This window comes from Manis pentadactyla, chromosome 2, assembly GCF_030020395.1.
Source record: "Manis pentadactyla isolate mManPen7 chromosome 2, mManPen7.hap1, whole genome shotgun sequence".
In the NCBI taxonomy this organism is placed as follows: Eukaryota; Metazoa; Chordata; class Mammalia; order Pholidota; family Manidae; genus Manis; species Manis pentadactyla.
In genome coordinates, this window is record NC_080020.1 from 155,693,596 (window position 1) to 155,707,095 (window position 13,500).

At 46.4% G+C, this 13,500-nt stretch overlaps 1 protein-coding gene across 1 annotated transcript; it reads right to left on the reverse strand.

Moving 5' to 3' along the window:
- Nucleotides 1-22: 22 nt before the first annotated feature.
- On the reverse strand, nucleotides 23-8,120 carry LOC118909489 (fumarylacetoacetate hydrolase domain-containing protein 2A). Its single transcript, XM_036879978.2, has 8 exons — nucleotides 7,947-8,120; nucleotides 5,558-5,808; nucleotides 4,160-4,376; nucleotides 1,979-2,038; nucleotides 1,631-1,793; nucleotides 587-695; nucleotides 393-480; nucleotides 23-238 (listed from the first exon to the last, which is right to left on the reverse strand). Exons 2-8 carry the CDS (start codon nucleotides 5,800-5,802, stop codon nucleotides 176-178), a joined length of 945 nt encoding a protein of 314 aa, XP_036735873.2. The 5' UTR covers nucleotides 5,803-5,808; nucleotides 7,947-8,120; the 3' UTR covers nucleotides 23-175.
- Between the last annotated feature and the right edge of the window lie 5,380 nt (nucleotides 8,121-13,500).

The following is a 13,500-nucleotide window of genomic DNA, read 5'->3' on the forward strand; positions in this document are numbered from 1 at the left end:
CAGACAGTGGCAGAAGCTGAGCTGCTGCTTTGGCCTGAGACGTTTATTGAGGAGAAGAGCTCCACCTCCTTTCCTGCTACCTAGAAGAGGAGGCTGGCACCTGGCCTCCTCCTGGGCTGGGCAAGAGTGGATGCCCCTCCTCTTGTCTTTAGTCCAGGGCATGTGGTAGGAGCCATCACACCACTTTGTTGATGATGACACCTAGTTCTTCAATTTCACACTGGACTTCATCACCCTTCTGCAACAGATCAGGGGCCAGAGTGTTAAGTCCTTTGGTCTGATACACACACACACCCCTACACAAATAAATGGGCCTGGATTTCCTGAGTCTCTGCCAAGCCTGCCTGGTCTGCTGGGTCCTTGTTCCCCTTGTTCCTTTTTAGCCAACCTACCTTGAGAAAGACGGGAGGTTTCCTGAATACACCGACACCTGGAGGGGTCCCAGTCAGGATGACATCCCCTGGGTAAAGCGTGACAAACCTGGGGCAAAAGGGTAGGTGTGACCAGGGGCCAAGGTAGCCAAAGCCAGGAAAAGGAGGCTCAGCCTAGCCTGAGTGAGTGTGGGCCGGGGCCCCATCCCACTTACTGGGACACCCAGGCTACCAGCTCTTCTGTTTTAAACACCATCTGGTTGGTATTGCTGCTCTGTACCACCTCCCCATTCACGCGGCAGCAGATCTTTAAGTTGTGTGGATCTGAAATGCAAAAGCAACATCTTGGGGTTCTCTGTTCTTCCTCAAACTCACCCTGTACTCAGCTAGGACAGGAAAGCACAGGCTGCCTCAGGCCTCCCTGCACCCACCACCTAGCACAGAACCTGCCAGTGGTCACAGGTGGGCTCAGGAGATGATGTCCAGACCTTCAAGGGTGGGGGGAGAAAAACTGCTGTTTTGCCTTTAAAAATGGACATCTATCCACAGCAGAGGCTGACAACTGCAGATATAAAAGTGACCAGGCATCTATAAAGCAACAGGTAACAGCTTGAGCAGGGGCATTTGACAGCAGGGGGCGGCGACTTGGAGTAGTGTCCTGGCCAGGGGGCACTTCTAACCTGTACTGTTTTACACATACACACACCTTAGAGCAGCTGGAATATGACTTCACTGTGCTGATGACCGGCTGCTCGGGATGGTGTGAGGCTGAACCACCTGGATGGGCCCCCACCCAAATGGCTGCACTCTTCCATCTCAACCAGTCTTCCCTCCTGGCTCACTGGGCCCTTGCTGTCTATAGCTGGGGCTGCCCTGGTAACACGTGGCTGGGCCAGGTCCCTTACTGCAGGAGTGGCATAGGCTTTGTGACAACTATTCTCTGTCATGCTTAAGGGCCAGCTTTGCTTCTTTCTAACTTAAAGGCTCTCATGGATGGTGGCAACTAGAAGAATCAGATTCCCCACCTGTATAGTTGTCCTCTAGTGGATGAGGGCATGTGGAAGGAGGCCTGCTAAGAATGTGTGACCCAGATTGGGAGGCTTGCTAAGGAATAAGCAAAAAGTAGCTGGCAGTGGCAGGGGAGGTTGCGGGCTCCACATGGAGCCATACCCCACACTCCCACTGCCTGAGAGTTACTTTGCTTTAACATAACTGTGTGAGCACAGGAAGAGTCACTATGCAGGGTGTCAGAGACCTACCTGCTATACTATCCTTGGTCACCAAGGCAGGGCCCAAGGGGCAGAAAGTGTCAAAGGTTTTTCCCAGCAGCCACTGCTTTCCGTTGCGTCTCATTTGCCAGTCACGAGCACTCACGTCATGAGCCACAGTAAAGCCAGCCACATGAGCCATGGCATCTGTGGTCTTTGGCCAGATCGGAGGTTAGATCATGGTGACACCAACCCCTATAACAAAAGCCTTGATCCTACACATTAGTAGTTAGGGCCAGACAAAGGTGATGGGCAAGGTGCAAGGCAGAGTAAGGGAGCAGATAGGTGCCAACCACTTCCCAGTGCTAGGGACAGCTGGCACCACCCCTTCCCCCTCACCTTGATGTGCTTGCCTTTCTTTCCAATGACTACGGCCAGCTCCACCTCCCAGTCCACCTCCTGTAGAGTGGGAGAGGAGCAGTGAGCTGCCCGGCTCTGGGGCCCCTGCTGAGGGGCTGGCTGTCACTCTTGATACTTCCGAAAAGGATGAATGCCAAGTAGTAATAGCTAACCCTACCACTGCTGAGGACCATTATGGTGCTTTAATGTTTTAACTCAGATGATAAGATGATCAACACGCCAAAATAAATGTGGGCAACAGTTTGAACAAGCAATTCACAAAGAGAGACATGGCCACAAAACAACGAAAACGTGCTCAGCCTTTCCCATAATCAGCATAAACTACAAAAGATACAACTCAGCCCCTCAGACTGGCTGCTCTTCCTCGGGGTAACCACCAGGGCTGCTATAAGCACCTGACACCCAGTCTTGGTCTCTAGTATCTAACTCCCCACTAGAAAGAACTGGGTCCTTGGGAGAAATGGCTAATTCCAGGTCTGAGACAGAGTGCAAGATCAGCCTGGAATAATACCTTGGCCAGAAAGCAAGGAAGTGATGGGGATGGGGGCTCACCTGAAGCCCCCCACTGGTCAAACTGAGACTGTTTGATATCCAAAAGAATGTAAGCGATGGATTATAATGTACTGGATAAAATAAAGATCAGGAATACTGGTATCACACAGTGATACTAAAGGGACAGGAGTAAAAGAAAAGGAGGGAGGCAGATTTTCTTCACAGAATGCCAGCTAATAAGGATCGAAGGTATGATAGAAAAATCACCCTTTTCTATCCCCCAATACAATAAGGGGATTCAAGTAAGAATGACCAGAGGATCCCTGGATGAGAAACTGGGGCAATGAGATGGTCACATGGTCTCAAACTGCTGTGCTACAGAGCGTTTATCCAGTACCACAGGGCAGTATGCCTCTGCGATGGGAGATCTAGCTAACACCAGGTACACCAAGTGGTCAAACTTTAGGACCACCTGGCATGAGTCTCCCAGTGGGATGCAATGTGAGTGCACATCTGTTGCTATAGACTGAATGTTTGTGTGTCCCTCCAAAATTCATGTTGAAACCTAACCTCCTCAATGTGCTGGTGTTAGGAGGTAGGGCCTTTGGGAGGTGATTAGGTTATGAGGGTGGAGCCCTTATGAATAGGATTAGTGTCCTTATAAAAGAGACCCCAAAGAGCTCCCTTACCCCTTCTGCCTTGTGAGAATATAGCAAAGAGTCTTCTATGAACCAGGCAAAGGGCCCTCACCAAGCACCAAATCTCTCAGCACCTTGATCTTGGACTTCCCAGCCTCCAGAACTGTGAGAAATGAATTTCTGTTTATAAGCCATCCAGTCTGGTATTTTGTCACAGCAGCCCAAATGAACTAAGACACCTGTGTAGAACTCTTGACAAAAATGTTTAACCTGAATTGAATCATGAGGACACAACCAGACGAATTCAGAGTGTGGGATACCATATGCAACAACTTGTTTGGATTCTTCAAAAAGTCAGTGTCATGAAAGATAGAAAAGGGCAGGGGAATTGTTTGAGATCAGAGGTCAGCAAACTGTGGCCTGTAGGTTGAATACAGCTCACTGCCTGTTTTTTATAAATAAAGTTATCCTAGAACAGAGAAATGTTCGTTCACTTATACATCAGCCATGGCTGCTTTCACACAGCAGTGGCAAAGCTGAGTTGTTGCAAGAGACACTATATGACCTTCAAAGTCTAATACTAACTGGTCCTTTGAGAAAAAGTCTGTGGGTCCCTATTCTAAAGGCACTAAAGAGACATAATCAAATACAATGCGGCCTTGATTGATTGTGTCAACAAATAAATAAAAAACAAAACAGTACCCAAACTACAAGTCATCTTTGTGGGTAACTGGGAATATTCCCAATTGGACTGTATATTAGATATTATTCATGTTGATTTTCTAGTTGTAATAATGATATTATGGTCATGTGAGACATCATGTTATTCTTGGAAGATGCATACTGAGTTTTATGAATTTCCTGCAATGAAGATATATTACTTTTGTAATCATAAAAGACATAAATTAATTTCTTTTTTTCTGAGACTGGTCATTACTGTAGAATCCCCTGTAGTTTCTGTTTAATGCTGAGTGCTGGGCACCCCTGAGATGGACCCCTGTGGTTTGGGAAGGCAGGGGGAGGCACTGACCTGGCTCTCGGGGGGTAGGACAACCTCATCGTAGGGCCCCACGATGGAGCTGGCAAACTTGCTGAAGATGATGGGCTCCTTGGGCACTGGCACGTTCTGCTCTTTGCAGTGGTCCACATAATTCATGCCCACACACACCACCTTATCTGGTCGTGTGACTGGGGCCAGGAAGGTCACCTCTGACCGTGGTAGGACTGGCAATTGGACAGTCAGGGCTCTGCAGAGACCACAGCAGGGGAGAGCGGCTGACTGGGAGCAGGCCAGCAACCCTTGGGCATGCAGGAAACATCCTGCAGCAGCTGTTTTTACTTCTTGAAATACATTTTCTAGATCTATCAACCATCAGAGTCAGTATGAAAATCAAGCCCAGCTATTGTCCTTTGATATCAGAGCACTATTTATTTTTTATCCAGTGTTGACTTCCTTTCCCTCATTAGGTAATACATGTCCATGTAAGATAATTCAAAAGGTACAAAAGGGAATAATGGAAGGGTCTCTCTTCTACCCCTTCTAGTTACCTTGCTCCATCCTTGTACAACCATTGTGTCCTGTGTAGATTTTCACAGCCACCTACTCCTCCCACCCTTTTTTATGAGAATTATAGCACACCAAATATACCTCTAAAATACATATATACATATTTAAAAAATAAAAAATACATATTAAAACATTATATTTATTTATTTATTTGGAGATCTCTCCCTCACAGTATATAGCTTCCTCTTTTTTTGTGTGACTGTGTTTTAGTGCACAGTAGAGATACACCCCAATTCCCTAATGAGGGACATAGAAGTGGTTTCCATTCTTGCAAGAATATGACAGTATGGAAATCATACTGCTCCCAACACTGTGTGCTCTCAAACACTTGTATTTTTGCCAGTTTAACATCTGAAAATTATCCCTCAAAGTGGTTTTTAATTTACTATTCATCAACCTTTAGACCAGATTCCACAAGGCTCCTGGCTTCAGGGAAGTTCCCACCTAATGTAGCGCTAACCCAAGAACCATCTTTAAACCTTTTTGCAGTTTTCTCTCCTCCAAGAAGCCAAGAGTCTAATCACTCCCCCAGCTTCCCAAGATGTCTTAAGATCTCAAGTCCCAGAACCCTCAGGCAGGCAGAGACTTAACCCCTGAGGAAGGCAGCGTGACGAAGTTCTGGGTCCACCAGCAAATGTGTGGCCAGTTAATCACCCTCAGTGGGCCTCAATAAACTGAGGATGCTGCCACATAAGATCTCTAAAGTTCTACTAAGAACAGGTGAGACAAGAAAGGTGGGGTTGCCCTGCTCCCTTGCAAAAGAGCTACCTGCTGGTTCCAGTTCCCAGGGTAGGGGGTGAGGGTGAGAGGAGGGAGGGTAATAGGGAAGCTGCTGCAGGGCAATGCTGCCTGCTGATTTACCTTCTCGCCACTGACAGAGTGGCCTCTCCCTGCTCCAGGAACTCCATCATCGTCTTGGGCAGTGTGGGGTCAAAGGCGTTGAGGTTAATGATGCCCCCACCATTCCCTGACTCCAGGCCCAGGTGAGGTCCCAGCAGGTGGGGTGCCTGAAACTGGACCAGTCTCATATCTCTGGAGGGTTGAAAGGGCAACCTCTGAGCTTGCAGCAGAGCCGTGAGCAGCCTTCTTCTAAAAGAGACCAGCATCAGAGCCTATGGAGAGAAAAGAGGGCAGACGGAGCCGGCAACCATCATCAGGATTCTCAAAGCCCCTCAAGCTGCAGCTCAGGTCCCTTCAGTGCATCAGCCATTGCTGGCACATGGGAGTGGTTCAGACTTATTTCACCGTTACGCCAGGCACTCAGCTAGGTGCCAGGGATTCCAGGTGTTCCTTCAACCAGTGCTCTCTGAAGCTCACTGTACCTGGCATCACTGAGGCACTGTGCAGTGGAGATCAGACACAACCAGCCCGACCATCCTGCTCACAAGGGAGACTGATGTTGACCACTGATGGCTGTTAATATTTGGCAACTGAGACCCTTCTGTGCCTTTGTCTAGTTTCTTGAGGAAGCGATGCTGAATTGAGCAGGGTAGAGCTAAAATGAGCAGCTCTAGGAATTCGCCAAGAGTGGGGCCTAGCATGGGCAAGTGACCCCTACTGAAACTCGCTTCACAGCCACCATGAGCAGTTTTTTAAATGCCAGTTTGGTCCTGTTACTCTCCTACTGAAAATGCTTTCCACTGCTCACATGACCAAGCCAGAACTACCATCAGGCTGTCCCAGCCTTCTAGGAGCTGTCCCCACCTGCCCCTCCAGACAGCAATTATTTCATTTCTCCTGCTGGAGCAGAGGCTATCTGAGGGAAGAGGCTACAGACCAAGGGCAGGGCTTAGGCTTGACAGGCATCACTGGGCTTTCGCCCCTCCTGTCTGTCTGTCTCCTTCACTCCTTGCCGAGTCCACAGTGCCCAGCACTGTGCCTGGAACATGGAAGGGTTTCAACTACTCTGTTTGAATGAACAAATGCCAGAAGCTGGGGCTTGACTTTTCACTACTTGGGAAAGCTTGGTGTTTGTCAACCTCAGGAGGCATGGCTGTGCCTTCTCTCCGCAAATCACTTAGAAGGTATTAACAGGGTTAGGTCCTGTTTTGAGTTCCAGGCTCCACTGGAAGAAAAATTCCCTTCCCTTGTTTTGTTTCTAATCTAAGTCTGGCCTCCATTCCAAACAGTCCTACTCCGGAATGGTTCCTTGCTTTGAAAAGTAGCTTGCTGTGGTCAGGAACATGGAGGTAGTCCCAAACTCCTGGTCCTCACACCAATGATTCAGTCTGCCAAATTCAAGGACTCATTAGAAGCAGGTCACTGATCTGACCACTCTGGTGGTCCAGAGTTTGACCAGAAAACCAGGGGCTTTGAAACCTCTGCCCTCCTATCTTCCATAAGCAAAAGGCTGTTCAAACCAAAGTGCTCACACTCAGACACTCCACACATGAAATAACCATAACTGCTCCCACTGACGGCCAGATCTTATTTTAAGTGCTTTATCTACAATGTCTGATGTAATTCTTTTGACAATTGTGGAAGACAGAAACTGTCAATCTCACTTTACAGATGAAAAACTAAGGCTTAGAGAGGTGAAGGTATTTGCACAAGTTCCCAAGGAGATAAAAGAGCTGGGCCCTGAATCCCCATCCAGGTGCCACTGGAGTCCTTGGCTTCGGCTAAAGTGCCCTAGGAGTGGTAGGGGTTGGACTTACAAGTGGAGATCTAGAGGCTCATGGACACCCTGTCTGCTGGGGTGTCACCATTGCTGGGGAAAACATGGTGGCCTCTGGCTGCTGCCTCAGTGGTAAGGTGGATCACCTGCTCTCCAAGACCACCCCAGGTCCCACTGACTGTGCCCTTCCCACATGACAGGCACAAGCAGGTTCTCATTCTGCCCTCAGCAATCTCCTCAGGAAGAACGGAGGCAATGAGGCTTAAGGAGGTGAGGTCCTCTGCCAAAGTAGCAATCAAAAGTGTGCCCACTGCTTCTGGGTAACCACGATGCAACAGAGCATGAGCTCAATCCAACTCTATTAAGAGGTCCTTAAGCAGAAAGGCAGTAAGAGCACAAGCATCGCAGCCAGAGGCCTGGGTTTGCACGTCGGACCGCGTCCCATCACCCACTTGCTTGGAACCCTGTGCCAGTCCCCTACTTTCTCTCTCGCTCAATTTTGTTCCCGGCTCTCACTGGGCGCTTGAGGACCCGCCTTATCAGTGTGGTCTGAGCGTCCGGGGCCCTAGGTCAGTCCTGCCCTCAGCCGGACGCTGGATGGAGGTTAGGGCCTGGCCTGGTCCACCAACCTACCTGGCCACGGCGGCCAGTCCTGCCGGGCGTGCTGTGCGGTCGGGATAGGGCTCGCGGGGCCGGGAGCCAAGGTCGGCGGGCCCCCGAGCACGGGCAACACGTCGCAACGACAATGACAAGCCCCAAGAACTACGGTGGCAGCACCTTGCGACTCCCCTAAATAAGGCGGAGTGAGGCGGGCGCGCCCTGGTGACGTCACGGAACAAGGGCCAATAGAAGGACGCCTCGTTCCGCCCCGGAAGCCAGCTCGCCGGGGCGGGCGCAGTGCTGGAGCGTGCGTGGTAGGCTCCGCTGCGTTTGTTGCCTCCGGCGTCGGGCCAGCAGAGGCTGGAGAGACCTGCAGGATCCGGAGCGCAAAAGTCTTGGGCACGCCTAGTCTAAGTGTGCCCTAAGCGCGCACGAACTGCGCCCCTGGGTGCTTCGTTAGCTTCCCCCTCGTCCCGCCCTGATTCTGGGCCAGGAACTTTTATAATTGTCGGGCAAAATGCGGTGGAAGGGACGAACGTGTGGCGCTCTGGTTAAGAGAGACAAATATTTTTGTCTTTTGATTCTGACATATTGAGGAGGGATGATTGCACCCATTTTACTTATGGGGAACCTGAGACCGAAAATGTTTTGCTCAAGATGACACAGGCAGTGTGAGTAGTGGAACGTGCACTCGACCCCAGCAGCAGCCTTTTACACCCTCTCTCAGCAGCCTCATCTTCACATGCACTGTTGGTGGCAGAGCAGGGGGTAGTGGAAGGCGTAACTTCCAGCGTCCGAGAACAGGCATGCTAGCAGAGAAGTGTTCAGTTAAACGGGCAATTACAATCCAGCTGTCCAGGCCTCTTGACTTCTGAAGAAGTGATGAGATCTGGGCAAGAGGCCCAAGACTTCATCAAGGGCCAGCTCATCAAGGGCTTTACTTGTCTTGGGAAAGAGAGTTCTCTAAGCACATAGGAGGCCACTGGAAGGTCCTCACAAGGGGTGTCATGGTTAGATTTGCATTTGAGAAGTTTTCCTCTGGCAACTTGTTTGAGGAAAGGTGTCTGGATAAGAGTGGTGCAGGTGAGAGCAATGGTGGCAGAGATAGTGCCAGTCCAGAGATGTTTAGAAGGTAGAACTGATAGCCCTGAGTGATTCCAGGAGGTGGGAATAAGGGGGAAGGAGGTACAAGGCTGACTCCTAGGTCTCTGGCCGGGGTTAATGGCAGTGCCATTGATGAAGATGGGTTAAAGATGCGTTCTGGAGGGGCAGCAGTTCTAGGGAGAGGATGGTGAGCTCAGTTTTGGATGGGTTGTATTTAATGTGCCTATGACCCATTTGAGGGGGCACTGCAAGATGGGCAGTAGGAGACATGGGTCTGGAACTTGGGGTTCTAGTCTGGCTTGAAGGTGGAGGTCAGCATAGAGGTATAAATGGAATCTGTGGGATGAGTGTGATCTGGAGGAATGTGCTAAAGAGAGCCTGGCATAAACCCCAGTCAGGAGACCACCCAGTAAGGATCAGCCAGAGAGACTGAAGGGAGTCAGGGGAGCACATAACCTACAGAGGTCTAGGGGCTACACCTTCCAAATGCCAAGGAGAGAAGGACAAGATGTAGTAATGGACAGAATTTACCCTCCTGCATGGAACCACCAAAACACTCAGACAACACATACAAAACAATGGCTTTTCAAGAAATTGGATCTCAGGCAATGAAGAACAGTGATCTCATATCAGAAACCAAAAGAGGTAAGCCCTGTGTTTGCCCCAGCTTAATGCTTTGAGAGTTTCCAGGCTGTGGCACAAGGAGGGGGGCCAGAATGGAGCCATTGTACCCCATGAGTTGCAGTGATGTAGATGAGGACCTGGTAAGACCAAGAAGGCTAGAGTTTGCAGGACAGACGACAGGAGACAAGATACCTGGGCTGAAAGGGAACTCAGAGATCTGCAGAGATAATCCCCTTGAGTATTTAGCAGAGTACTGAGCAGTGCATGCCAGTGAGGCAACCACCTGAGACCACAGAAAGAACCATTAGAACGAATTGGAACAGTGTCAAAAGATTGCAGGACCTGGTATAGGGGAGAGCCTAGTAAACATAATATTCATCACATAAGTGTAGATTAGTGATACCAAAAAAAAAAAAAAAAGGGCAGTTTCTGTGTGGTAACCTCCAATGAGTTCTACACAAGGGTATAAAGGGCATATAAAAGTGTAGGCAAAGGGTCTGTTTGTGTTTATACAGAGGATCAAAGCCTAATTGGGCTACCCCGAAAATGAACTAAGATACGATATGAAAAAGAACTTCCAACATCAGCACTCTCGGGAAGACTCATGCCAGAAGATGATCATCAAAAAACCCCAACAAAAATCCATGCACTGCTTCAGCTGTAGATGCACTCATCCCACCAGTTCCTGGACTTGCCATGGGAATGAAGGAGATATCTAAGCTGGCCTGTGCATACAGTAAAACAACAAATTTGACTGGATCTATACTGTTGGAACTCAACCAAGAATTAGGAGAAGTGCAAATTGTAGCGCTCCAAAATCTTACAACTACAGACTATTTACTGTTAAAAGAACATATGGGATGTGAACAGTCCCCAGGAATGGGTTGTTTTAATTTGTCTGATTTCTCTCAGACTGTTCAAGTTCAGTTGGACAATATCCACCATATCATAGATAAGTTTTCACAAATGCCTAAGGTGCCTAACTGGTTTTCTTGGTTTCACTGGAGATAGCTGGTAATTACAGGTATGCTTTGGTTATGTAACTATACTCTTATTATGTTAATGTGTGTGCGCAATTTAAGTAGTAGCTTAAAACCTATACATGCTGAAGTTACTCTACAAGAAGATATGTCAAAGAAATAATCAATCTCCCCATGTTTTCTGCCGCCTGCTACTTCTATAGCTTTTCTTCTTCCTTCCTAATTACAACCCTTAAATAGAATTTGTGCCTCATATCAAATTTACCGAGTATCATAATTCTTCCAAGTGGTAAAGATACCTCAAGACAAATGCTGGGTATAGAAGCTACAGGGCATAAATATGCAAAGAAATAAAAAGCTAACCATTTCAAACAATAAGGCTTCTCTGTCACTTACCAACTTTACATTTCCCTGTATGGCCCCAGAAGATGACTGGTTAGCCAGAGACGGGTAAGATTCCTCAAGGGAGGAACAACCTAAGACAGGCACAGTCGCAGGGGGGTCATCAGGTGAGAAACTGGGGATCAACAGAGGTGAGGCTTAGAACCTCACCCCCCCTGTTCTGAGAGAAATCTTCTGCATACATGGATGTTTTATTGCCCTTGTCTAGCTTGGTTTAACACATAGTCTACAGGCACACACCTGATCATCTACATTTGCTCTCTTACAACACTAAACTATGTTTTCTACCTTTATCTTGTATCTACCTACCACTTCAGCATTTTATTAAAAATAATAATAATAAAGAGAGAAATGTGGTATCCACATATAAATCAAGTATAAAAACCAAATGAGTATTCATATTTGAACTGACTGTTTATAGTTCATAATGCATGAGCAAAACCGAAAGTTTCTGTGATGACTGCCCTTGTACTGTTCACTATGTAACTTATTCATTATGTAAGAATTTGTTCTCCATGTAAGAACTTGTTTGTTATGCCTCAGAAGATTGGAGACTGACGAAAATTAGGCTGGGGGTGGATTAATGATTGTGCATTGAGCATTGACTCCCCTATACAGAATTTTATTGTTGTTAACAACCATTTGATCAATAAATATGAGAGATGTCCTCACAAACAAACAAACAAACAAAAAAAAAGTACAGACTTCCAATGGTAAAATAAATAAGTAACCGAGATGTAATGTATAGCATAAGGAATATAGTCAAGATATTGTAACAGCTTGGTATGGTGATAGCTGGTACCTAGAATTGTCATGTATATAAATGTTGAATCACTATGTTGTACACCTGAAACTAATGTAATGTAATACTGTGTGTTAACTACCCTTCAATAAAAAATAATTATCTACAAAAAAAAAAAAAAAGATTGCACAGGGCCAGGAACAGTGCCTCCTTCCACTACACAGACTGGAAAAACAGAATTCGTGGGATCTTGGGTAGAGAAATCATAAAGGGCATGCTTCCATAGTGGGAAATAATGAGCCTGAGACTGAGCAGTGCACCAGTCCTGCCTGACAAATTATAAAATAAAAACCCCAAAGGATCAATCTGTCACCAAATAATTTAACTACATCACAGACCAAGCTAAATAATCTTTATAGAAATAAAAAAATAATCCAGCACTCAACAAGGTAAAATTCACAAGATCTGGTATCTAATCAAAGATTACCCAACTTGTACAGAAGCAGGAAAGCATGACTCATAATGAGAATAATCAAGCAATTTAATCCGAAACAGGGCTGACAGATGTTAGGATTAACAGACAAGGACAGTGTAATCTATATGTTCGAAAGTTAAGTAGAGACATGCAAGATATTTAAAGACTCAAATCAAAATTCTGTTGATTAAATTACAATGCCTGAGTTGAAAAATGTACTAGATGAATTAATGGCAGATTCAACATTGCAGAAGAAAAGATCAGTGAATTGGAAAATAACACGAGCCTTTTGGCCAGACCTTCCATCTTCTGGCCATTTGCCAAAATTACCAACATAAAGAGAAAGTGGAGAGGTACCTTTTATGTATTCTCTGGGCCTTTTAGAAACCATGGAATTTTTCCTTTGGTCACACACATGCGAATCTACAAGAGAGGTAATATTGTAGACATCAAGGGAAAGGACACTGCTCAAAAAGGACTGCCCCACAAATGATATCCTGGCAAAGCTGGAGGAGTCTACAATGTTACCCAGCCTGATGTTGGCACTGGTGTAAACAAACAAGGGCAAGATTCTTGCCAAGAAAATTAATGTACATATTGAGCATATTAAGTACTCTAAAAACTGAGATTGCTACCTGACACTTGTGAAGGAAATGATCAGGAAAGGAAGGAAGCCAGAGAAAAAGATACTTGGATTCAACTGAAGTGCCAGCCTGTTCCACCCAGAGAAATGGGGAAATTGCTTCTCCATTTGTGAGAACCAATGGAAAGGGCCCTGAGCTGCTGAAACACATTCCCAGTGAATTCATGGCATGATAGTTGTAAAAAGAATGAAAAGACCTCTAAAATATAAAAATGTTTCTCTTAATTGAGTAGAAGTGTGGTCTCGCCTCTCCCAAAGAAGTATTTAAAGCAAACTTTTTAAAAAAGGAAAAAGAAAACAGCACTAAGAAATATCTAAAATGAAATACAGAGTAACAAAGAATTTAGACACGATGAAAAGATCATCAAGGAACTATGGGAATAATTCAAACAGCTTAATTATATATGTAATTGTAGTCCCTGAAGTAGAGGAGAGGGAGAGGGGAGCAGAATAAATATTTGAAGAAATAATGACCAAGAGCTTTCTAAACTTGATGAAAGCTATAAACCCATTATCCAAGAATCTCAACAAACCCCAAGCACAAAATACATGAAGAAAACTACACCACGACATACCATAATAAAGTTGTTCAAAACTAGTGATAAAGAGAAAATCTT